The sequence below is a fragment of the Meleagris gallopavo genome, chromosome 27 (genome assembly GCF_000146605.3).
Source record: "Meleagris gallopavo isolate NT-WF06-2002-E0010 breed Aviagen turkey brand Nicholas breeding stock chromosome 27, Turkey_5.1, whole genome shotgun sequence".
Taxonomy (NCBI): domain Eukaryota; kingdom Metazoa; phylum Chordata; class Aves; order Galliformes; family Phasianidae; genus Meleagris; species Meleagris gallopavo.
Window position 1 is genome coordinate 651,406 of NC_015037.2, and position 24,558 is coordinate 675,963.

The following is a 24,558-nucleotide window of genomic DNA, read 5'->3' on the forward strand; positions in this document are numbered from 1 at the left end:
CCTCTCTACGTCATCCTACTATAAACGTCTTGATCCCATACAGATTCACCAGATACTGGCCTCTCTGAAACAAGTCCCAGGTTTTAGCCCTCCATAGCATTGCAAAGTACCTCAGTTGGGATGAAACTGGCTGACAATTGTACGATATCTTATAAATGCTTAAAATTCGTTGTAAAATCCATTTGGAGCTGAGGCATGGACTGTATTATCCTTGAAACTCCAAGGTGCAAGAGACTTCTAATACCTGCAACCAGATACTAAGGAAATAATGAATTATAGTGATAATATCCGCTGTCACGGCATCACGGACCACACAGTCAGGTGCCTGATACTGCTTAGGACAGAGAAGTAAGCAAAAATCAGGGAACATAGGAAGATCCTGATTCATTCCCACTCAAAATCAACCGAGGGAGTGGATTGATACCAGGAAGTATCTGGTCATTGAAGTCTTGAAAGGAGCTGAAACATGAGGTGCATTGTTGCATAACAACATGATGAAGAAGAGAACATCATAGTAATTACGATAAGTCAGGAAAAAAATTTGCATCATCCAGGCAAGTTGCACATGCTACAAATATTGGTTGGTAAAGCAGTGTGACCTCATGGACAATATTGTTTCATATTCATGAGTTCTTCGGAAAGTGGAAAAATGGTGCTGACCTGTCAGATCTCTTCTGGACACCCCTTATGTCAGCATGGTTGAGGTGATAGAAAATGTTCTGTTGAAGGCTGATTTCTTCAAATGAGGCTGCAGCTTGCAATTTTGTTGTGGCCAGTAAGCATAGCTGTGATATGATTAGCTAAGCTCAGCTCTGCCAGTTCATGCACTATAGCTTGCATAATGCTGGGCATTTTCCTGCTTAAGCCCAGCTCTCAGAGATGTTGACAGGAGAGGAAATCAGTAATCCCCACCTAACTTACCATCTGAGGATGCATTTTTTCCTTTGTTCAGGGAAAAAAACACTCTTGTGTGAGCTTGTCATGGCAAGGACTGAATAGAGAGCTTTTCCCTGTAGTAGAAACATGGAAGGGTACAAGTTGCTCTTTACTGTGGGTATGCCTCTGTCAGATTTTCTTCTGGAACTTCAGGTTCTCAAATGCACCAAAAATATAGTACTTGTATAACATCCATGTGAAGTGTTTAGGATCCATAGCAAGGCCTGGGATCTCCTTTAAAGACTTTATTAGATACTACTCATCAAGGATTATTTCAGCATCAGTGAGCTGCAGACTAGAAACCAAATTAATAAAAGAAGAAAACTTTATATCATGCAGGAGGAAGGATTTTATTGAGAATGACAAATGGGATTTATCAGAGCACAGCAATACTGCAAGGAACAACGCAGAGGGATTGAGTTAAATTTACACGATAGAAAAGGAAAAGGGGATTAAGTAGAGTGCAAGGAGATCTTGAGCAGAGACCTCATGCAAAGGGGGACTGGCATTTAAGCTTGTTCCTCAGGATGGCTGAGTGTGGAGCCAGCTCCTGGCGATGCCCTCTGAAGCTGCACCTCTGTGCTTGCTTAGAGGCTGCGGATTTGCTCCTGTTCCTGCTCTTGCCAGGTCTTGGTGGGTGGTGGAGGTGGCAGAGTGATGCAGGGCTTCTGAGGGCGGAATGCTGCCCGGTGGGTGTAGCAGGAGTTGGAGTAGCGGCCGGCTGCAGCAGGACCCACCAAGCTCTGGGTTTCCAGGTAGCTCCCATGGCCAAAGGAGCTGCCCAGCTCCAGCGGGGCTGAGCTGCCCACAATGCTCTCCTGAGGGCAGGAGCTGAGGATGGGGCCTGGGAAGGTGATGACCACAGGTGGAGGGTAGACGATGGCACGGGAGTCCCCACAGGAGGTGATGCAGGGCTGGCTGCAGGCATCGGCATAGGGCTGTGGGCAGGTCACCTCACAGGGCAGCAAGGGGCGGCCGTAGTCGCAAGGCTGCCTATAGAAAGCCATCGTAGGGATGGAAGTGGGCCTGGAAGACAGAGAGAGGCAGGCTCTGGTCAAGGGTTACAGTGCAGTGCAGCCCTCGTTTACCCAAAGCCATCACAGTGAAGGAACACATGCTGAGAGCGAATGCTACAAGGAAATTGTTCATAATGAAAGGTCAGAAAGATGGAATAAATTTTACTCTACTTCCCATTACTTTGTTCCACATTTTTAAGTAATACAGCACTCTCTACCTGAATGGAAATGGAAATGACATTTTTCATGTTACTCTCCCCCGTCCCACAAAGAGTATTACTTACTTGGTCCAACAGCAGATGCAAAACCAGGAGAACCAAAGTGGCTTGAAGGCTCTGGGCTGCAGGGACTTTTATATAGTCCCTACTTTGCATTCATGTCATCATTTGTCCTTGTCCCTCCATTTACCAAATCCACTGTTTGCACATGTCAGTCAAGTTAACTGCTTTGTGCATTGTTTCTCTTAACTGAGCAACTCCACCCTACATGGAAATATATCTATGTTATTGTCTGCAGATGTCTTACATGTCAAAGTGGTGGGGACTGTCTTTGTCTTTACTGTAACTATTGAATTTGTTGGAAACAAAGGGAAATCAGATTTGCTTTGTTACGAAGATTCAAAGTAACTTTTCACAATTTGTTGCTGCGTTTAACCAATATTTGTATATGCAGTGGCCATATATTGATGCTTACGTGTGTTTTGTGGTATTATAAATACTAGGTCAAAGCTGGCAATAAGGGTCCCAGATTTCTGCCTGAAGCCACAGCAGTCTGTCTGATCCTTTAATTACTATTTCCTATTTCCATTCAAACAAAGAAAATCTGCACTTTCGAGCAATACTTGCAAATCCTTCGTTTTGAATTCAAAGTCTATCCTGAGCATAGGACTGTTAGCTGGAAATTGCTGTAAAGGGAAATCGTTTTCCACTACCCAGAACAGAGCACTGCAAAACAGAGTATAAGGCTGTGGCTTATTTAGTATAATTGGTCTTAAATTGTCTATGAAATAAGGAAACTCATGCCCAGCTCTCAGCTGATGTAACTGAACTTGGAATTGAGGCAAAAGTATTGTCATATTGATCAGCCCTTGGCTTAGGAAATACCTTTTAATAATCTTAAAGATTTAATGTATTTTGAGGTGAAAGGCAGAAATAAGACTTAATGTCAGCAGGCTGTGTTAGCCATCACATCCCCGCCCCAGAAGTTCTGTCAGTTATATTGGACAGTATCAACTGTGTAGCCTTAAGTTCCTCTAAAGGAGCTTTTCTTTTGTGTTGTGTAGACAGTAATTGTTCTTTCTGTTGCCTTGGAGATGTGTATTTAGGCTGTCAGTGCCTTGTAGCTGGACTATCTCTTCTTTTGTGTCTTGTAGTTCTCCAAACAATGATCAGTGACAGAAAATAAAAGAGGAGTTGGTGTGCTCAGGTTCTCCTCCCAGCTCTTCCTCTGAAACAACAAGTGTGTCTGAGCACATTATTTAGCCTGTCTTTTGGTAATTCTATCAAAAAAAAAAAAAAAATCAATAAAAACAGCCCAATTCACTCAACTGGCTTTGTATATGCTCTTCATTTTGAAAGGAGATAGGTCACTACCAGCTCAGGCTTCTGCCTAGAACACACCTACCCTCTTAGAGATGTCCAGCCTGTAAGGCAAGGCTAGAACCAGAAAATGCAGGTTTGGTGTTTCCCTTAACCCACTGCTGTGCTCACTCTGGCAACCAGAACTGCAGCTTTACCTCCCCACTCCTCAGCCCAACACCTCCTCCATGTTGCAGCAGCAGGGTATGTATGTATACACCTATATAGAATACACCTTGTAGCAGATACAGCTATTCCTATAGGGAACTGTCCACACTGTACATAAAGAAATTGTAGGAATCCTTCACCACCCTTCACTATTCTACCATCCTTTTGAGAATCCACCCCAACTCAGATGATTGTTGGTGTTGTACTGGCAAATGTGACCACGACCCACCCGACTTACTGAGGATTACATTCCAGAGGACCAAGGATTTCATCCACAGGACCAAGGAGTTGTTGCAAGACTTGGAGAGTCCAGCATGAGGTCTATAAAACTCATTCAAACTAAACTATTTTCACATAGGCATAATCTAGGTGCACACCACAGCCATTTCTTTCTTTCTGATTTCTCCTGCCTTCAAGCCAGTCTTTCCCTTTTGCAGTTTTATACTATATTAAGCATTTTGCCCAGCAGGTATAATACTGCTCTGGGCAAGTCTGTGTAACAGCCAACATGAAATGGGAAATTACTGCTGATGATTTCTAGAGGGGACAATTAAGACAGAGGCCAAATAATTTACCAGCAGACCTTGACAATTAAGTGAGACTTTGGGAGGAGATCTCAGGCATGTCTTGTACTTGTTAGCATTATTATTTATAATTACCATTCTATTATCTGACAGTTTATGTAAATGAGGTTGGCAGCCAGATAGAGAGCTGAGACAGTCAGTGCTCTCAGGAAGGAGTAACAAAGCCAACTAGTTCTAAGTATGAGAGGAAGGATTCCTATTGCCTCACTACACTGGAATGGCTCACAAAGAGGGTGGGCTGCCCTCACTCCTGCACACACAGGATGACCACAACATTTTAAAAAATTCTCCCCAGATTCCTGGGGAATCTGTTGTAGATTGCTATGCATTAACTTGGGCATCTTTGCTCTGTCTTGGGTTTAGACTTGATACATTTTCTGTGTTGTAGTTGCCATAGCAGGTTCAAGGAACATCTTTATCTTTGGTAAACAACAAAGACAAGAAAGCATTTCTATCCGACCCGATATGGCCAAACAAGCACAGATTACAGCTCACACTAGGGCAGGGACATGGTTTCTATAAAAAAACTAGTCATCATGTGTAATCTAATTCAGCTCTCCAATGGGTAAACGCGATGAGTAAAGTTTTTGCCCAATAAAGTTTTTAGAACCAGTACATTTCCTGGGAAAGCTCCAGCATAGAGCTGGCCCCAAAGAGCAGAAAGCAGTGCTTTGAAGTGTTCGGTGGGTATGACTGGAAGGCAACCACTTGCTCTTAAGAGCATTCTTTTTTTAGCTAAAACTGAAGGTGCAAAGCTCTTCTTTCCAAAGAAACAGAGTATTTCTGGCTGGAAGAAAACTGCTTTTGGTAATTACTAAAGACTTATGACATGATCTAGCAGAGAAATCAAGGAACTTGGAAGGAAGAGAAATACTTTCATCAAGACAGAGGTAAGGGGAAGAAAACTGAGGTGGAACAAACATCAGGTCAGTGCTGTGTAGTTTGGCTTTTAATGGATGTGATAAACAGAATTAACAGTTGCAATAACACAGGAGATGAAAAACAGACACCTCAGGAGTTTCAAGTATTAAAAGCAATGTTTATGATACAAAGGCATGCGTTTCATATAAGTAATTCTACATTCCTTATTATAGCTGTATAATTGGAGTTATATGTTCTATTTTGACCCTTTTATAATGAATTCATTTTAAAGCAAATGATACTAAGACTTATGAGGTTTCCACTATTATTCTATTATTTTGTGGAAGACCACAAAACAACATACAATTTTCCAGGACACGTTAAGTTAACCTCAAGGGCATTGAGGGCACCCCAGAGAACACTTGCAGTACACAGGATTCACCCCCCACTCCCATAGCTGAACATCCAGCCCATCCCCAAGAAGAGTGGGATAAATGCTGAGATGGGAAGACAGAAACAGAAAGTGCCAAAAGCTTGGGGTGTTAAATGGAAAAGATGCTTATAGGCTGTGCACATGTTATACACTTTACCCAGCTCCACCTATAACAATGTTTTTGAGATACCCCTGAGAGCACCCATTTCTGCTGGCTCCATTCAGAGCAGACAGATCTGAGCTCTGCTCAGGCTCAAATCCAGTTTCCTATTCATGATTTTCTGCCACGTTTTCCAGACCCTGGTTGCTCGGTGCAGTGAGCTTTCCTGATGTTTTTAGCATGGTCCTGAGCCAACTCTGCTGGAAGTGCTGTACCGGCGGTAGGAAAATGGGCTACAAAACACCCTTCCCAGTGGTGGATATGCAGAACTGTAATACCTGGTGTAATTGCATGCACTCCCAGAATCATATCCTTCCCCAAAAAGAAGGGAGCCCGTTAAACCAACAGGATTTCTATAGCCCCTGTAACCAAAGCAACCCCCAGGACCAAAAGAGACACCAAAGCCCAGTGGTCCAGTGCTACCCACAATGCTTTCCTGTGGGCAGGAGCTGAGAATTGGCCCAGGGAAAGTTAGGACCACAGCTGGTGGGTACACAATGGCTCTAGAGTCATCGCACGATGTCACACACAGCTCATTGCAGGCTCTGGCCAAGGGAGGAGGACAGGTCACATCACATGAGCTGCTGTATGGTATGCACACATCTCTGCAGTACGACATTGCTCTGTAAAGTAGGCAAGCCTGAAACACAAGGGGAAGAGCAGAATGACATCTTATTTCTCTGCCAGATGTGCACAGCTCCCTGCAGTGAAGGATGTCACATGTCAGCCCATGTCCACACTAGGGATGAAGGCTGCACAAACAGCCTTCGAGTGCACAGAGGCTCGGAGAGCTGAGTGCTTTGCTATGGCATGTGGATAGGTTGATTTCTGTAAACAGCCAGCCTGAAAAACAAACAGAAAGTTTCATTCTCATTCCAAACTAGACCTGATTCTTCCCATTTATAAGTACCATTAGAAATTCTGTCTACTTTCAGGGCTCAGAAGAACTCTAGCTTGGAGCACAACCGTCTGAGGTTTCTGTGGTCACACCTGGAACCAATGCAGAAGCAGAATCCCGCCCACAGCAGCTCTCCAGCCCAAAGCCCAGTAGTTTTTAGGTGAATTTCAGTGCCCCTCAGGGTACTACCTATAGTGCATCCTCTTGGCACAAGGAAGACATTAAATACAAAATAATGAGCTTTTCAGAAATGTTCACAGTCAAAGGGGTCATTATAGAAAATGCCAGCTCAAATACAGTGGTAAATGACACCAGGCAAGGCTTACAACTAAAAGTTGCTGGAGCGTTCAATTATGGAATTACTTTTCAGGACAAAATTGTTCCTTATCCTGAAAACTAAACATTTTTATGTATTTCCACTCACCTAGACCTTAAATACACACAGGAGATAGAAACCTGTGAATACATGGAAAGAGAATAAAGGTTAGAGTTTCAATCTTCAGTTGCAGCATGTGAGATAACAAACATTTGACAAGAATTCAACTAATCACCATCATGCCAATATCCAGTATCTATGAGAATTTCAATACTTCATTCGCAACAGAAAGCCCCTAAGTACACATAGGACTCAAAGTCTGCCAATAACCCAAACCCACATCTGTCAGACCACACAGTAGACTGCTTCCATTAGAGACCTGGTTATAAGTAGCAGCTCTGAGAGTCTCAAAGCTCTGAACCAAAACTAAAAGTAAAGATAGAACAGTCAAAAATAAATAAATAAACCCAGATTTACTTGATGTACTGAAGAGAGAAAGCTGGAAGAAATAAGTAAACAGCTTTCAGCTGCAAGTGTTTTGTACTTCCTCCAGCTGCTTGCTACGAGACCTATTTGTTGGTGATTATCTTATTTACTTGCAAATCAGATGTTGTTGTGAGAATCGTTCCTTCAATGCTGTAATTATTTTGCTTCTGGTTAATTGTTAAACAGTTCTGAACTCAAATAGTGTGACACCCAATTGAGAAATGACTGAGGTTTCTTTATGATCACTAGTTACAGCTGAAAAGTTTCTTTACAAAGTAAGCGTGCACAATTCCTCATTAGATTTTGAAAAGCTTGGCTTGAAATCCAAACCTCCAGCTGGAAGCAGAGCTAGACACTGAATATATCTATGGCTTCTCCACCTCCACGGAGAGTTACAACTTCTTTACACAGGGAAATAATAAAGCTACCACTGAAGAAGTAGGGATTTTATCATTTGTATTATATATGTTTAATTAGGAGAACTGCAAGAACAGCTTTCTATCTTTTTTTAAACAATACAATCCACATTTTGTGAAGGGTAATCCCCTTTTTTTTCTTTTCAATTTGCATCATGTAAAGACCAGAAGTCTCCAAAATTTACCTACTCAACTTCAGCATAACATGACCAGAGTCTGTCTTTCGTGGCAAAGAAAATAACTTGGACTTGCAGAGATATGAAGGGTCTGCTTAGGGAGATAAGATCTTGTTTTAAAGTGAAACTATTACTCATTACCAAGACTTAAAACTGCAGTAACATGCCATTAATTTTATCATAACAGAGTACTGTATCTACACCATGTTAATCATGCAGAGGTACTTTGAAGTCTTTTATTCTGTGGAAAAATTAGAACAACCCAGATAAACATTGCCTAGAGCTTCCTCATAACCATCCCACATACTTCAACCGTAATCTATGCTATAAAGAACAACGCTTAAATTGTCAAGGGTGTAAACAAGCACAAGAGAGGAATGAATTGAAGAAAGGCATATTTATGCTGCTCAGCCTACATGGGAGGCACCCTCCCTTTTATCTTGCTGAACTGAATGGCAAGATACCTACTCAGAAGGCTGCATTTTGCCACTTCAGCCTTGTCCATAGGTCCTCTTTATAGTTCTATAATACAGAATTTTGTCCAATGGAATCTCTCTCCCAAGACCTTGATAATCACAGTTATTGCAAGCAAAGCCTCTACGAGTGTCTGTCAATTTTGCAGACTGGGAGTTTGCTATCACCTTTCATCCCTGTCCTTTGGTATCTCAAAGAGATGCTGCCTTCAGCCAAACCCAAAGCAGATGAGGATGGGGAGCCACCATGCACCATGCCAGGGATGTTACCATCAACGCTACAACTACCTGCAGCATGGAGCCATAATGATAAATCAGTAAAAATAATGCACAAGCATAACTGAATTCCTGGGGGAAGATGCTAGACTGGTTTTTACATAGCTGACACCCTTTTTTGGGAATCAGTAGAAAATTCCAGATTGGAACTTATGGACATGTAGATTTGTGTAGTTTTAAATTTCACCAATTGTTTGATGCTCAAGATATAGTGGAAACCCTCAAGGGACAGATACTACACAAAGTCAAGCCATGAAACTTGAAGAATTTGCCATATAAGCCTTAATTATTAGCAAAAATAGCAGTGGACAAATTTAGAGTGATAGTGATACAACGGTAGTTAGATTTACCAGTAGATGCTAATAAGTGTTAGAATAGTAATGACTGTTAAGAAACAGTGCTCATGCTAATTGCTTTAAAGCTGACCTTGACAGCATTGCCACTGACTTTTCTAATATTTTCACTCAGCAGTCCTGTTTGTGCTGGTCAACATTGGACTCTAGCATTTGTGCATCAGTAGCAAAAACAAATGAATGAAAATGAAATGAAAGCATAAAAACACAACTTCAGTGGTGAGTTTTCTGGTTGAGCTCGGAGCTCTTGTAAATTTCATGATGATTTGTTTACCAGGAAAAACTGAGGCTGTTATTTTAATGGGGAATATGTGTTGTCTTGCCAAGTCAGACCAAGCCAGCTCCTCCTCCCTGAGCATGGCATGTATTAGGAAAGACAGTGGAGCAGTGGAGCACAGTGACTGAAATTGCCTTGGGATGTCCACAGTTCAGGTTAGATGTTGTAAGTCTGTTCAGAATCAAAAGCTTCTAAAGAAATCCTTAGAGCCAGAAGTGTTGAACTGTATAATAACACATGTTCTGGAGTACTACCTTCAAACACCCATCAATTAGACACAATTAGAGTCAGCACAAGGATGAATCCCAATCTGTCATTGTTGGAATCCTTTGCCTGTGACCATCTCACAGGTTGTTCCCATTCCTCACCCTATTCCCAGGAAGCAAAACAGGCTACGCAGTACAACATCAGTAACACTATGCCATCAAAGTAGTGAACATTTTTGCACAACCCTCCTCTAAATGCTAAAGAAAGGGATATGCAACATCAGAGCACCCTCCAGGCAGCAGCTACGTGCAATTGACGATCTCCATGCAAGCATGAGCTCCCTGCCATAGCCATGCTCTCGACTGTGTGCAGGAGTAAAGGCTGTGTATTTAAAAAGAAAAAAAGAAAAGAAAAGAAAAAGAAAAGAAAAGAAAAAGAAAAGAAAAGAAAAGAAAAGAAAAGAAAAGAAAAGAAAAGAAAAGAAAAGAAAAGAAAAGAAAAGAAAAAAGAAAAAAAAAAGAAATGTAAAGTAAAAAAACTTTAATTTAACCAATGTACTGAAATAATATCAGTGTTATGTTTTAGACAGGAACAATTACTCAACACTGGGGAATCTCACTCCAGCAATTTCTGGGATGCTAATAACCCTGCACGGCACTGAGGTCAGAGAGCTGAATTCAATGTCTCCTGAAGCACCTGTTCTGAACAAGCCCAAGACTTTCCCAGGCTGTTGTTCCAAGGATCTCTACAGTGATTCAACATAATCTAGAGATCATTTTGAAACACTGGCAACAAGCTCGTCAACACAGAAAAAAAAGCATGAGCAGATTAAGCACAGAAACACAGATATGGTGAAGAGTGATGAGTAAACCCAGGGCACAGAGCTATGTCCTGACCTATTCCAGTAAAGTGTAGCCATCATCACTAAGAACTAAGACAACAGCCTGGGTTTTCTGCATTAAATACACCGTGCCTTCTTTTCTGAACACAAATAAGCTTTGGTCTGAATATATATGATATGTGGTCAGCTGTTACTTTGGAAGGCACTGGGCTCCAGATATGCATATTAGAAATATTGTGAAAGCAGGTCTCTCTCGCTCTTTCTCATTTGGCATAAATCTATTCCTTATGCCACTTAGAACCTGATGATTTATTTTTGTAGGCTGCCATGGGAGTGTTACAGGGAGGGAATAGGAACTTGCTTGGGAGGATCTACCTTTTACACACTACCTTCGCAAAATAAGATCTTTTAGTTCATTTGCATGTTTTACTGACTCAAGTTTTGGGAACTAAATATTGCCTTGAAGACTTGCAGGGCTGACTCATGTGCAAAGATTAGATCTTGATGAAGGATATGGCATTGTGAGCACAATGTGTGATGAAACATTCCTTACTGTTCTGAAAATGCTGCTTGCTCGTAATGCAATAATTGCTGATACTTGTCAATCTCATATTACCTTTGGTATTGTGTTTTATCAAAGCAGTTTTAAAGAATAACCATAATCACAGGTAGCGAAGGGCATTATGTAGGGGCAAGTAACTCTCAAAAGTAGCAACATGAAGATGAAGGCTTCTGAACTCTCCCCATGGGGTTTTGTGTGACACATGAATTCAGGGGGCCCAGACTTTCCAGGGATTTTATTTAATAAACTGTTCTGAAAGTTTACCACATTCTGAGCAGGTCTTCCTCACCTGCAAACGTGAACCAAAATGTCTTCCCAAACACGTTTCTTTCCTTCCTTGTCTAACTGTTTTTCCCTGCTAGCATGGCCAAATCTCTCTTCTGCTTCATTTATATCAGCAACCAAACACCAGAACTCAGCTGTCGTGTTTGGGAAATACTATCATTTCTGTTAGATGTGTCAAAAGATAGCAACAGCTGAGTCTGATCCAAGCTTCTCCATGGAAGTGTCATTTAGCTTTAAGGCAGCAAATACAATTTTCTGTGAAAAACAACATAATCATAACCCACATTCAATAAAACATCAGCAACAGCATAAAATGGTGAAAAGCAAAGCAGCAGGGAAAGTGACACTTGGAGTTCTCTACCAGGGTAAACAGAAAAAGATGGCAAAGCAAGGGGCTGGCACAGGCTTTCATCAGGTTTATTTTTACAAAGAGGCAACCATGAAGCTCTGCAGAGGCTGTGGTGTAGCAGCAGCTCTCCTGGTGCAGTTGGCATCAAGGACTCTAGACATGCAGCCAGGCTGCTTTTATGGCTGGTTCACCATGACCCTGGCCTAAGGTGTGCACTGGAGCATGCCCCTTGGCTTTCAGACAGGTTTTGCACCACCATTTGCAGTTAAATTTGCACCTCAGCTTGCCTGCAGCACATTCTGAGAATTCTCCATAGGCCGAAGAGGAGCAGGCTGGCGCCACAGGAGGGCAGCAGCTTCAGTGTGCAGACAGCCTGCACTTCTGCTGCAGCCTGCAATTATGGGTGGGCCTCCATTCCACTGGGGCCTGCACTTCTACTGGGGCCTGCACTTCTACTGGGGCCTGCACTTTGGAGTGGGCCTACACTTCTTGGTGGGCCTGCACTTCCACTGGGCCCTGAACTTCCAACAGGGCCTGCATTTCTTGGTGGGCCTGCATTTCTGCTGGGGCCTGAACTTCCACCGGGACCTGCACTTCTGGCTGGATCTTCACATCCACCAGGGCCTGCACTTCTGGCTGGACTTTCACTTCCACTGCGGTCTGCACTTCTTGGTGGACCTGCACTTCTGCTGCGGCCTGCACTTCCGGCTGGGTCTGCACTTCCAAGCAGCCCCACTGTCCCAGCAGCTCCCCCATGGTGGAATATCCTGCTACAAGGACGGCCCCACCTGGCAGGGAAGGGCAGTGCAGAGGAAGATGTTTCTGCTGGTGCCCAGAACCTCTGCTTTAATACTTTTGGTGTTTTGTCATGTCAACTGCTTTATTATTAAAAAGTAGCGCCTTCTAAAATGTAGGCACCTGGAAGATGATCTTGTATACCTGGAATTGCTCAGCTAAGGGGTCCCAGCATGCCTCTCTTTTGAAATCAAGATGATTGGAAGCAGCTGTCTGTCTTGATTGTTAAAAGCTATCATCATAAAACAAAAGAAAGCAACTTGATCTTGGAAATTGTCCATTTACTGAAATAAAATATCCTGAGTAAACACGGAGGTAAATGTATGTGAAATCATGACCTTTTTTTCTTTCCAGATCAGAGTTATTACAGAGTCTTGGGGAATGTAACCCAAGTAATATACTATTAACATTGTATTAACATACCATGTTACATGTGTAATACCTTGGAAGGTGCCAGTGAGGCACCCAGGCGGCCCTTTGTTCTGCGGAAATCTTGGGATGTTTCTGAGTGGATATAATTGCCAGAATGACGTAGTATTTCCTAGGCACAAAGAGACTGTGCTTTAAATAAGCCAGCATACATTTAGAGAAGAAGGAAATCAAAATAATCTTTAGAATAAAAACAGCATGTGAAGTTGCTTGGCATGAACAGGACACAGCTGACTTCCCAAGTAGCGTCTGCCTGGAGGGACTCACTGCTGGCACCAGCTGGGCAGACATAGAAGTAATGAACTGGTGCTTCAAGTCTCCAGGTGACTGCTAATATTCATGAGTGAAGGTGGGTTGTTTGTTTTTTTGTTTTTTGGTTGTTTGTTTGTTTTTCTCAAAAGCAGGCTGGAAAGGTTTTAATGCAGAAATATGAAGAACTGCAACCTGTCAGAAGACTTCCACATAGGACTGGATACACATTAGAATATAAAATTTTAGAAAATACACATTTTGCTATAATCTCGAGGCATATGCCTTAGAAAATCCATGTTTCCCTATGACTAAAACTTGCTCTCACTGATTTCCAGGCTGCAGACTAGACTGAACAGAAGATATTCCATTTTTTCACAGCAGAACCAAACCCTTAGTTTCCCCTGGGCATCAAGTTGTGACTGGTCTGGGAAAAGGGTCAAGGACAGCTTCTGTTCCTCTATATAATATAGTATCTCCAGAAAAGCATTGCGAATGAGTAGCAGAGGAAAAAGGAGATTCAGAGGGCCAATGGTTTGATGCAGCAGCCTTTTAATGTGAATGCAGAGTGGAGTAAACATTTGCAGAAAGAATAATGAAGTCTAGAAAAGCGTAAATTTCTAGAAACAAGGAAAGCTAGAACCAGTTACCCATTCCAGTGTGGTGCATTTCATCAAGATGTTCTTTTTCCTCATTTTTGCTGAGTGAGACATTCAAATCTCTAGGTTTGTTTTTTTGTTTGTTTAAATCACAAAGTCAAACTGTGTAGAGGAAGTTAAAAGCACAGATGTAAGGTGCAAAGCCACAAGAATAAAGAAAGCATTAATCTAAGCTAAAGCACTATATGGGAATTAGAAGCAAGGTCCTGATTTTGGGGTGCTTCCCTCTGTAGTTGGAAGAACCTTGAAAGCCATGCCTGTAAATGACGATCCATATCCGTTCACTCCTTTGCTTGCTGTTTTCCTGTGATTATTTTCTGGGGTATGCTGATTAGAGATTCTTGCAGAAGCCTCTCTGGCAAGGATGCTTCCACTGGGTGGAATAAGTGTAGGAGCGCTCTGGCACACACTGAGGCACGCACTGAGGCTCACACTGGGGCACACACTGGGGCACGCATGGAGGCGGACACGGAGGTGGACATGGAGGTGGACACGGGGGTGGACACGGTGCCACACACGGGACCTCACACTTTGTCACAAGCTTTGTAGCACAGGGCTCAGCACAGGGCAGTGCACACTCAACCCCCTTCTGCGCTGAGCCAATGGCTACACCTGACTCCAGTGCGCTGGCCAGCTCGGCTGACTCCGTAGAGCCCACGATGGTCTCTTGTGGATAGGTAGTGAGGATGGGCCCTGGGATGGTGACGACCACAGGTGGTGGGAAGATGATGACACGGGAGTCAGGGCAGGAGATGACGGAGGGCTCAGTGCAGGCAGCAGCGCAGGGCTCGGGGCCTTTCACATTGCCTACAGCAGCGCATGGCTCTGTGCACAGGGTTTTCTCACAAGACATTGTTTAGCTGTGCTGTAGACCTGCAAGAGAGGAGCAAATATCACCTCAAAGAGCCAACAGGGCAAGGTCAATGCTGAAGCTAAGCAAATGTTAACCCTGAAGAGACACCATGGATTCTATGTCCTTTCACTTTTAAACTAAATCAAAGAATAGAGAAATAATTTGGAAAACATAAAACTATATTTTGAGCTGTCATTTCAAGCTTATGCAAATGCCTAATCAAAGGGCCAAATAAAGGAGGTAGGCAATCTGTTGTTTGAGATTGAATGGAGTACTCTGTTTTTAGCCAAAACGATTACCTATTTATTTTTTTTTCTCTAGCTGAGCAGTATATTAGAAAAGCCTAGGTGGGGTTCAATTTGACTCAAGCTATTTTTCTTGAATTTTTGTTTTTTGTTTTAGACACAATGCCAAAATAGACATTATTCACCTAAGCTTCTCCTGGTCCTTAAACGCTAATCCAGACATCTTTCGGCTCCCACCCTTTCAAGCTGCTTCATTTTATCAGTCCGGTGCTCTTCAACTGACCTGCAACTCCCTCAGCAGAATCAAAACCATGGGAAATGAATGCCTAAGAAATCAAACCCAAATCCATACATACAGTACAAAGCATATATATAGATTAATATATGCTTTCATAACCTGTTGAATGCTTTGCATAAGAGCATTTTTTTTGCATAAATAGTAGAAAAACACCCAAAGCAACTCCTGGAGAAATGTACACCTTAAGTAGACATTCACTTTGTTCCCATTTCTTCCGCAGAGCTGCATTTAGCAGTGCCAAAATATTGTCCTGGGTTATTCGGGACAAGTGCCCAAGAGGGTCTCAGGTGCATCATTCCCAAATTCAGACCAAGAGCTCTGCAGGGCCACATCCACAGACACGCGGTGCCCTGAGGGCTGCCTCTGCTCCGAGGGGGGACTGCAGCCATCTCACCATCTCACTGTTTGTATTGCCTATCTCAATATTCACCCATTTTGTCTCTGCCCAAGGTAAGATAAAAATCAGTAGCCATGAGGTCTGAAAAATACTGCCAAATGTGTACTGCTTGCTAAAATAAACTAAGGCTCCCTAAAGGCCTTATGCATTAAATCTCTATATAACAAAAGTAGATGCCTTTAATTTTATCCAGATTTCAAATGTATTTTAAAGCCTCAGTCCATTGCCGTCTTCAAATGAATAATAAGCAAATGAATTTCTTATGAAAATAAATTCCTGACAATTATACAAAATTGCAAAATATTAATCCAAAATTCAACCCCAGAATTAACCCAGATATTTCAATAAATGCTGATCTTCTGGGTTTTTTTTGTTTGCTTTTGCTTTTGTTTTCTTTTTAGAAAGAAGAAATTATATCAGAATCCAACTTACTCTGTTCACCGAGGAGAAGTCACGAGAACCTGCTGAAAGGTGTCTGAATCATGGGTGGTTTTATATACCGTCCTGGACCACCAGGCTGATGCAAGAAAATAACGTCATATTTGTGCATTAGGTTCCATTACTCCCCAAACAAAATTTGACGTGTAATTACAGTAATTGTTTTGCTTGCTGTTTGTGTTGATTACCCTATTCTAACCAGCATGTGACTCCAACAGTCCCATCCCCAGATTCCTTTCATTTCAGGATTTTAAGCATCAAACCCCTTCTTGAAGCCCTGAGAACATGAAGGCAGCCTATAGCAGTAAACTCTGGCTTGCACACAACCCCAGCCATGCTGCAGCAACTCAGAGCCTCTGTGGGACTCCATTCCTTAGAAAACGGGTTTGTTTTCCTTCCCTAAGCATCTTGACCTCCAAGAATGCATAAGAGCCTAACCTAATATTAGCACTAAGTGTGCTTGCTAGTATGAAGCTAGTTAGGGCATGTTTACAGAAACTATAGTCACTGTATGAGTGTAGTGTCCAGGATTGCCTTGGAGAGACACTCCTGGGGCTGAGCATTGCCTGTGGTCGCTCCTCACTTCATGTCAGAGTCTCTTCCGAGCAGGGATGCATTACTGTGCAAAGGCTTGGTGTGGCGGCAGCTTCAGCCAAACCCAGGAAGAAACATGAAGGGAGAAAGCTCTCTTTGGTGACAGCAGGATCTAGGAACTGCTCAGTCTGGTTTGGATTAAATCACTGTCCCTCCAGTCACTTCTCCAGTGGTTATGGTCACAGTTGCATCAGAAAAATTCCTAAATATGGAGATCGGAGTGTGCCTGACCCAGATAAGGGAGCAGAGCTCTGGCAAAGCAAGCAAGGCTGGAACATCCCCATTTACCATGCAGGCAAGCCAGAGAAAAGAGCACCACTGTTTTATTTAAGATCGCTCAGGAAGGCTTTGGTGATTCAGAGTTACCACTCTGTGCCCAGTTTGACCTGCTGTGATGAACAGCATCTCCCTGTGTTTGAGGCACAGATCCAGCCCCCTCTGATGACCTAATACTATTTAATTTTGTAAATATGCCCTGTTTTAGAAAGGTGAATATTTGGCCAACGTATTTTAAATAGTATGATTAGGCTAACAAATGCAGAGCTGGCTTTTAATCAAAAACAAAACAAAACAAAACAAAGAGATCCAAATTCCCAAGGTGCTTATCATTGCTTGAATCAGAGAATCACATGGGTGGCCCTGGCATATATATTTTAAAGTGACGCTATGATTCAATACTGTGGAGTTTTATACTGGCAGCCTGTTATTAACCTCCTAACACCACAATACTTTGCATGTATAAAACATTAGTGGGTGTTTGCAAAACTGTCTGAAAGCATTTCCTCAGAATATTTCCAATAAATGCTCTTGCCTAGAGGATCCTCTGAAATCCCTTTGCTTCCAAGAGATAATTGATAGCACTGAAGTTGCGACATAACTAATAAAGGAGAATGTGTACATATGGGTACTGGGGGAGGAAGGGGGGTGCGGTTAGGAAACTATTCAGTGATTCAGCATATGCAGGCACCCTTTGCTTGGATGAACCGAAGAGCATGGTGACAATCAGAATTATTCTTACCCAGACAGAGCTGCAGCTGCAGCTTTTATACACTGTTCTGGAGCTGTTCAGGGGAGATGAGACGTGATGCTGAGAGAGGATTTCAATGGTTTCTGCCCAGGCATAGCCTGACATGTCAGCCTCTGGCACCTTCAGAGAGCAGAGCCCTGCATCATCCAGTTCTTTCCCTTAGTTCTCAACCCACCTTCTGCACTCTGCTGGTGCTCTGCCCACTCGGCAGCCTCCTCCTGGGGCTTTCACCTGTGCCCATGGCCTCAGGACCCCTCCAGCCTCAGCCTCACGCCTCCAGTCCTCAGCCTCAGTCTCTTGCCCTCAGCCTCCTGCCCACAGCCTCAGGCCCCCTTCAGCCTCAGCCTCCAACCCTAAGTCTCAGCCTCCAGCCCTCAGCCTCAGGACCCCTCCAGCCCACAGCCTCTTACCCTCAGCCTTCAGCCCTCAGCCTCAGGACTCCTCCAGCCCACAGCCTCTTACCCTCAGCCTTCAGCCCTCAGCCTCAGACTCTTGCCCTCAGCCTCCTGTCCTCAGCCTAGGACCCCTTCAGCCTCAGCCTCAACCTCAGCCTCCCTTCCCACAGATCCCACAGCAGGAGCAGGGCTGCAGCAGCCTCCTTCGACTACCTGAGCTCTGGGAGCAACTCTAGAGGGAGCACCTGAGCCCAGCTCTCACATTCACGCATGCATTTATTCTCCTGATGATATCTGTTTACATTTTTACAGGCAGTGATGAGGAGGTAGTCGTGCAGACACCTCTGGGAGAGGATTTTTGGATAACTCAGAAAATAGAGAAGTAACGAGTGTGGTTATGAACAGGTAAACTACATGGATGTGAATTGCTTGAGGAGGAGAACATCCTTCAGAAACTGCTGAGCAATTCAAAGGGTTCAAAAAAGAGATCGTTTTGGAAAAAAAGTGCAATTATACGAAGCAGCTACGGAAAGAGAACTGCTGAGGTTTCTCATGCCATACTCTCCCCTGAATTATCTCTGGAAAAGGTTTGTCTGAGCTGCTCTCAACAGTGTCCCAGCCCTGAGATACCACTGTCTCATTTGTATGTCAGCACCTCACTGCTTCTGCAGTTGGGAGTTTTTTCCCCCTCAAACTGATTTTGCTCTTCTTCGTTGCACTGTAAGCCAATGACTTCATCTCCTATTATCCCACTGGATATAAAAGGGTTTTTACTTCCTTTCTTCTTGAAGAAATGTTGTACAATTTCATATCCTTTTGTGTGAGCCTCTCTAAAATAAGTAAATCAAAAGTGCTGGATAGTTTCTGTGAAATAAGATCAAGAATAGATGCAAATAACTCTGGGTAAAGGGGAGATCTCTCCAAATAGGCTGTGATTAGAGAAGGAAGAATATGCAAAAAAAAAAAAAAATCACTATAACTGCAATTAGCAATTGAAATAATTTAACAGGAATGAATGATTCCCAAAGATTTTACATCAAAAGTGGGAAATTATGGAGTAGATTTAAAGTACTGGGTAATATTTTCTGGTTTAAGTAGTCCAGAATTTCCTTCTGGCACAAAAGCATAGTGAGCAGAGAGGCATGAGCAGATTCATAAGGATGAGTCATGTTATTATGGGAAAGTATCCACATAGGAATTAAGCGGCACATGGAGCACTTAGTTAAGCCAGAGCCCAAGGGCATACATGAACACAAATCCCAATATCCAGAAATTCTTTAGAAAAATCAAAAACAAAAGCCCCTCATATCAACAAATTATTACATTATAATTGATTTAAACAGGTATTGTAGGTTCCTATTCTCAAAAGGAGCATGGCTGTCACTAGGCTGTATTTCTAGGGAGGCACTGGTTGATTTACCTTTTTGATTCTATGTCGCATGACTTTACAACAAATACCAAAGAATCTGACGTAAAATTTATCAGTCTTATCCATCAACCACAACATTTTGGTGTAATAAAGGGGTTTGATTCTCTTTTCAAATACTTGCAGATTTGCTGAATTACTCAAAAGGTGACTTGAAAACACAGATTAAAAGGGAGAAAAAAAACAATGGAGAGTTGAATTTGAATGCAAAATAGTTTTAATGACAGGGAAATACAGTGCACATTTGGTGAAGGCAGTCACAGAGCACACGGGACATTTCCCTGTGAGCTCAGTGTAGCCCAGGAATGGGAGACACTGGCTTTTCAGAAGTAACCACAGCTTCCCCCACCAGATCTGCGGAACCCGGAGGAGCCGCTGCCTCCATAGCAGCTCGCTATGCCAAAGGAGCGCCCTCCCCCAAAGGAGCCACCGCCGTAGGAGCTGCCTCCTCCAAAGCCGCCTCCGTAGCAGCTCCTGGAGCTGATGGATCTTCTGCCTCCAAATGAGCCTCCGGAGCCAAACGACCTGCCCCCTCCATAGGAGCTGCCTCCTCCATAGGAACCCCCAATGCCCCCTCCATAGGAGCTGCCTCCTCCATAGGAGCCACCAGAACCAAAAGAGCCCCCTGATTCACTGGGGCCCAGTGAACCCGAGAAGCCCCCAATGGGTGATGGGAATGAAGAGCCCACAATGGTCTCCTGTGGGAAGGAGGTGAGGGTGGGGCCTGGGAAGGTGATGACCACAGGTGGGGGGTAGACGACAGCACGGGAGTCCCCACAGGAGGTGACACAGGGCTGGCTGCAGACATCGGCATAGGGCTGCGGGCAGGCCACCTCGCAGGGTGCAGAGCATCTGCTGCTCAACATCTGTCCTCCTGAAGACATCTTTTGTGATGCAGATATACCTGCAGCAATGAGTAAGGAGTTAAAATGAAATATATGTGCATCTCTGTGCTCTTGTACCAGCTTTGTGATGACACAAACTGTGTGCTTCCTACAGAATAAATTATTTTCTTACAATATGGGACTACTTTCTTACTGTATTCTTCGTATCTTCTGTCCAATCTGAAGTATTATTGCTCAGTATGGCTAAGTCTAAACAATACAGATCCTAAAGCAACTTCTCTTGCAGTCTGGTGTAGCAGCCAGTAAGGAATAAATCTTTCCAAAGTACCTTCCTTCTGCCTTGCTTCTGAACCAGTGTTTGTTCTGATCAGTGTTCCACCACTGATCAGATCTGCTAGAGACCAATTTCTGCCTGAATGTTGTCAATTAATGGGTTATTTTAGAAACAGATTTATCAGACTGTGTAGTTACAAGCAAAAATCAACTGAGGTTATCTCTTCTGTATTAATATATACACATCTCTTAATTACTGCCGAGTTCCAAGTTATAACCTCCATATCAAATTAAGGGGATTTAACTGACCGCTTCCCTTTGGATGAACACAGCCTCACATTTAAAGACCACATATCTACCATTGGCTACAGCTGAATAGCTACAAATATCCTAATATTTAACAAAACCAACATTTCTGAGCATCACAGAGAACTGACATAGAGTTCATTCCCCAGTTACAGCAATAATAGCATAATAATTCCCCAGTAACAGCAATAGAAACATCTCAGTAACTGTAAAGAAACTTAAGGAGAAATACTTACCAGGCTCACAAAGAAAATCTGATGAAGTGAAGTCGTTGGTGAACCTGGAAGAAATGCAGTGCTTTTATACAGTCCTTCCAACTGCTAGCAGGATACGCAACACACTCCTGCACATGGGGCACAGTAGTTAGCCAGCAAAGCATTTTGCTGTATAAGCTACTTCTAATTGTAATAATTATTTTGATAACTGATAATGGCTAGTAAATCAGCCCCGCATCATTCTATATACTCAACACGCCCTTTGTCTTACTGTAATACCTAAATGGTTTTTTTCTATTCGTTTTTATGACTAGTGCCATCTCCTGACCTCATTTGAATTGCAGTGGCAATGAATTGAGCTCTGTTTGCTGACCAAGGTAAAGACATCAGTCTTTAGGAAGACGAAGACATGAGTTTTCCTTTGTCAGGGGAAACATTTCTGTTCTGCAGAAGGTTCTGTTGAAATTCAGAATTGCAAATAATTGGGAGAGTTGCGAATTTCATCCTTGCAGCTCCTCAGATGGGGCAGGTCAGTTCTGTCTAACATCCACCCAAATAACTGCTTACAGAGGAGCTTCATCAAATGTACACTGTCATCCAATTAACTACAAGGAAGAACTGCATGAGAACATTTAATGCTTTTATTGCTCTCCTTCTTTTGTCACCTTCCAGGAGAGCTGTGATGGTTTAGCAAGACGGATGTTCTTCAGGAGGCATCAGTAAGGGAAAAAATAAAGACTTTTTGGGAATGGAATGAATGCACGTGGAGTATGTCTAAAGGTGGTTTAAAATAAAACAGCTGTAAGAGTCTTAAGAATGGAAAAAGACTTATTTTATTTTGTTCACGAATACCCCAGCAGTATTTCTGGAATAGTGCTTGGAAGTCTCATGTACCAGCAGACAGGGCTAAGAGTCCATAAATGGAAAGAGATCTCTCCATGCAAAATCTCCTTTACCAATAACCAGGGGGAGATGATTAGATGTGATCAACCTTTTTGTGGGGTTGTAACGAGTGTCAGGTGGATAGATGTCAGCAGTATCAAACATCCAACTTCAGTGCTTTGCTGCTGAGTCCAAATAATCTGAAGTAATTGTCGACTTTAGCTCTCAGTCACAGCTGTGGAAAGAGAGCAACCACAGATAATCCAAAATGAATTGGTTTGGTTTCCAGCCTGTTCCACTTGTCACACTGTACTTAATGTTTCCATCATAGGTTTCCTGTGTTTTCAAACACCATTAGAAAATAGAGCACAAAGATCTTATACAGTTAAAACCTTGCATCAGAATGCAAACGAGTTCTGTCAGGCATCAGTGGGCAGCTCATGATGTGACAGTTTTTGCTAGTCAGCAGTTCTTCGTTAGCTGCTCAGTTAATGTCAATCGTCTACAGTTGAGAAATACCAATTTACATGGAGGACCCTGGGCACTGCCTTCTGCTTCTTCCCACTACGGGTGAGTGGCAGCATTCTGTTCACCACCCAACTGTTGCTATCCCAATTTTGAAGAAGAGAAATGGAATATTATGCATAAAAGCAGTTTATCATCTGGATAGAGTCCTTACATAGAATTATAGCACCATTCCCATTTCAATTTCAGTGAGGGCCAGGAACAATGTCAACTGCTATGTGAATCTGTCATGGTCAGAGAATAAACTAAAACTCATTATGCTTGTAAAATGCTTGTAACGTGACTTGGAGTTGAGAATAAAGTTGTGATCACATCACTTAAGAGAACAATTAGAACAATTAACGAAATAATCCATATAGCAAAACACAGTTTGGCAAGAGGTAGGAAGCTCTTGCACAAAGCATGGCTCACATCCTACTGGTGGTCTGAGAAGGGATATAAATACAAGTGCTCTGAGTGCTGCAGTGTCATCCACAGCCACTCTTCACCTACACTTCTCCAGATCCGGTGAGTTGGATCTCCTTCATTCTCTATAGGAAGCTCTAGGAAACTATTTTCTGCTCTTCTTTGACTACATAGTTCTTGTATGGGAAATGTGCTGCTAAGCTATGTTGTTTCCTTCTAGATTTAATGTCATTTTAAGGCATGTCTTTGTAGATACAAATTTTTAACAGTAAGACTGAATTTTTGCAGATGTTCTGATCAATTCAGTGTTGTCAGATCACTCCAGAGCTATGCATTATAAACCAACAAAATCTAAAAGGTCTTCTAAAGACTCATAGATTTTGACTCTGCTCTCTATGTTAATCAGTATTTCTAGAGCAGCAGGGATTCAATTGTGATGTACCAGCTGCTAGTTCATGCATGTGCAAAAAAATTTGTAAGGGAGATAAATCTGAACCTTTCTCAAGTCATCTTTCACCTTTTTTCCATGCTGATCCAAAACTTCAGTGCTGCAAGCTTTTTTCACTCCAGCTTCTGAGCTCTGTCCTTCTGTTTTATGCCCTTCTGCAGGTATATCTGCATCACAAAAGATGTCTTCAGGAGGACAGCTGATGAGCAGCAGATGCTATGCACCCTGCGAGGTGACCTGCCCGCAGCCCTATGCCAATGTCTGCAGCCAGCCCTGTGTCACCTCCTGTGGGGACTCCCGTGCTGTCATCTATCCCCCGCCTGTGCTCATCAACTTCCCAGGCCCCATCCTCAACTCCTGCCCACAGGAGAGCATCGTGGGCAACTCATTCCCATCACCCATTGGGGGCTTCTCAGGGCCACAGGGCTCCAGTGAATCAGGGGGCTCTTTTGGTTCTGGTGGCTCCTATGGAGGAGGCAGCTCCTATGGAGGGGGCATTGGGGGTTCCTATGGAGGAGGCAGCTCCTATGGAGGGGGCAGGTCGTTTGGCTCCGGAGGCTCATTTGGAGGCAGAAGATCCATCAGCTCCAGGAGCTGCTACGGAGGCGGCTTTGGAGGAGGCAGCTCTTACGGCGGTGGCTCCTTTGGGGGAGGGCGCTCCTTTGGCATAGCGAGCTGCTATGGAGGCAGCGGCTCCTCCGGGTTCCGCAGATCTGGTGGGGGAAGCTGTGGTTACTTCTGAAAAGCCATTGTCTCCCATTCCTGGGCTGCACTGAGCTCACAGGGAAATATCCTGTGTGCTCTGTGACTGCCTTCACCAAATGTGCACTGTATTTCCCTGTCATTAAACTTATCTTGCATCAGTACGTTTGCCTCATGGTTTTCTTTTTCACCTTTTCACCTTGAAATCTCTTTGATTATGAAATACTTATTCATGCAGCTGACTGACAGCTGAGCACTGGTTGCTCAAATCTGTAAGAGAAAAAAAAACCTTTTTCTCTACTGTATCCAAAAAAGCTTCATTTATTTATCCGACCTCTATTTTCATCTTAACTTTGACAAAGATATGGAGGCTAGATTTTCAAAGTGGGACTGGGGACTGAAGGCAGTCATATTCTGTGATCTGTCTCAGCTGATAGATTCCACGTTTCAGCTCATCCTTCACAATTGCATAAACATGAATGATTTTATAGTAAAACATGAA

At 43.1% G+C, this 24,558-nt stretch overlaps 3 protein-coding genes and 1 long non-coding RNA gene across 5 annotated transcripts; 1 reads left to right on the forward strand and 3 right to left on the reverse strand.

Moving 5' to 3' along the window:
- Nucleotides 1–1,168: 1,168 nt before the first annotated feature.
- LOC104914417 (feather keratin Cos1-1/Cos1-3/Cos2-1-like) lies at nt 1,169–2,368 on the reverse strand. The gene is made up of 2 exons (XM_010723899.3): nt 2,237–2,368; nt 1,169–1,962 (listed from the first exon to the last, which is right to left on the reverse strand). The coding sequence occupies exon 2, from the start codon at nt 1,941–1,943 to the stop codon at nt 1,524–1,526; it is 420 nt and encodes a 139-aa protein (XP_010722201.1). The 5' UTR covers nt 1,944–1,962; nt 2,237–2,368; the 3' UTR covers nt 1,169–1,523.
- A 2,725-nt stretch (nt 2,369–5,093) lies between these two features.
- Nucleotides 5,094–7,498, reverse strand: LOC109371038. 2 transcript variants are annotated; one of them, XR_002121697.1, is made up of 3 exons: nt 7,427–7,498; nt 7,058–7,089; nt 5,094–6,375 (listed from the first exon to the last, which is right to left on the reverse strand). It is a non-coding gene; the product is annotated as an uncharacterized LOC109371038 (long non-coding RNA). The 2 variants fall into 2 exon arrangements; XR_002121696.1 differs by lacking the exon at nt 7,427–7,498 and adding an exon at nt 7,329–7,404.
- A 12,189-nt stretch (nt 7,499–19,687) lies between these two features.
- On the reverse strand, nt 19,688–20,353 carry LOC104914418 (beta-keratin-related protein-like). The gene has a single exon (XM_031556917.1). The coding sequence runs from the start codon at nt 20,337–20,339 to the stop codon at nt 19,779–19,781; it is 561 nt and encodes a 186-aa protein (XP_031412777.1). The 5' UTR covers nt 20,340–20,353; the 3' UTR covers nt 19,688–19,778.
- A 3,175-nt stretch (nt 20,354–23,528) lies between these two features.
- LOC104914419 (beta-keratin-related protein-like) lies at nt 23,529–24,187 on the forward strand. The gene has a single exon (XM_010723901.2). It carries the CDS (start codon nt 23,536–23,538, stop codon nt 24,094–24,096), a length of 561 nt encoding a protein of 186 aa, XP_010722203.1. The 5' UTR covers nt 23,529–23,535; the 3' UTR covers nt 24,097–24,187.
- The last annotated feature ends 371 nt before the right edge of the window (nt 24,188–24,558 follow it).

Bases quoted from the DNA above. Each gene is read 5' to 3' on its own strand.
- LOC104914419 (XM_010723901.2), top strand. From the start codon at position 23,536: ATGTCTTCAGGAGGACAGCTGATGAGCAGCAGATGCTATGCACCCTGC.
- LOC104914417 (XM_010723899.3), bottom strand. From the start codon at position 1,943: ATGGCTTTCTATAGGCAGCCTTGCGACTACGGCCGCCCCTTGCTGCCC.
- LOC104914418 (XM_031556917.1), bottom strand. From the start codon at position 20,339: ATGTCTTCAGGAGGACAGATGTTGAGCAGCAGATGCTCTGCACCCTGC.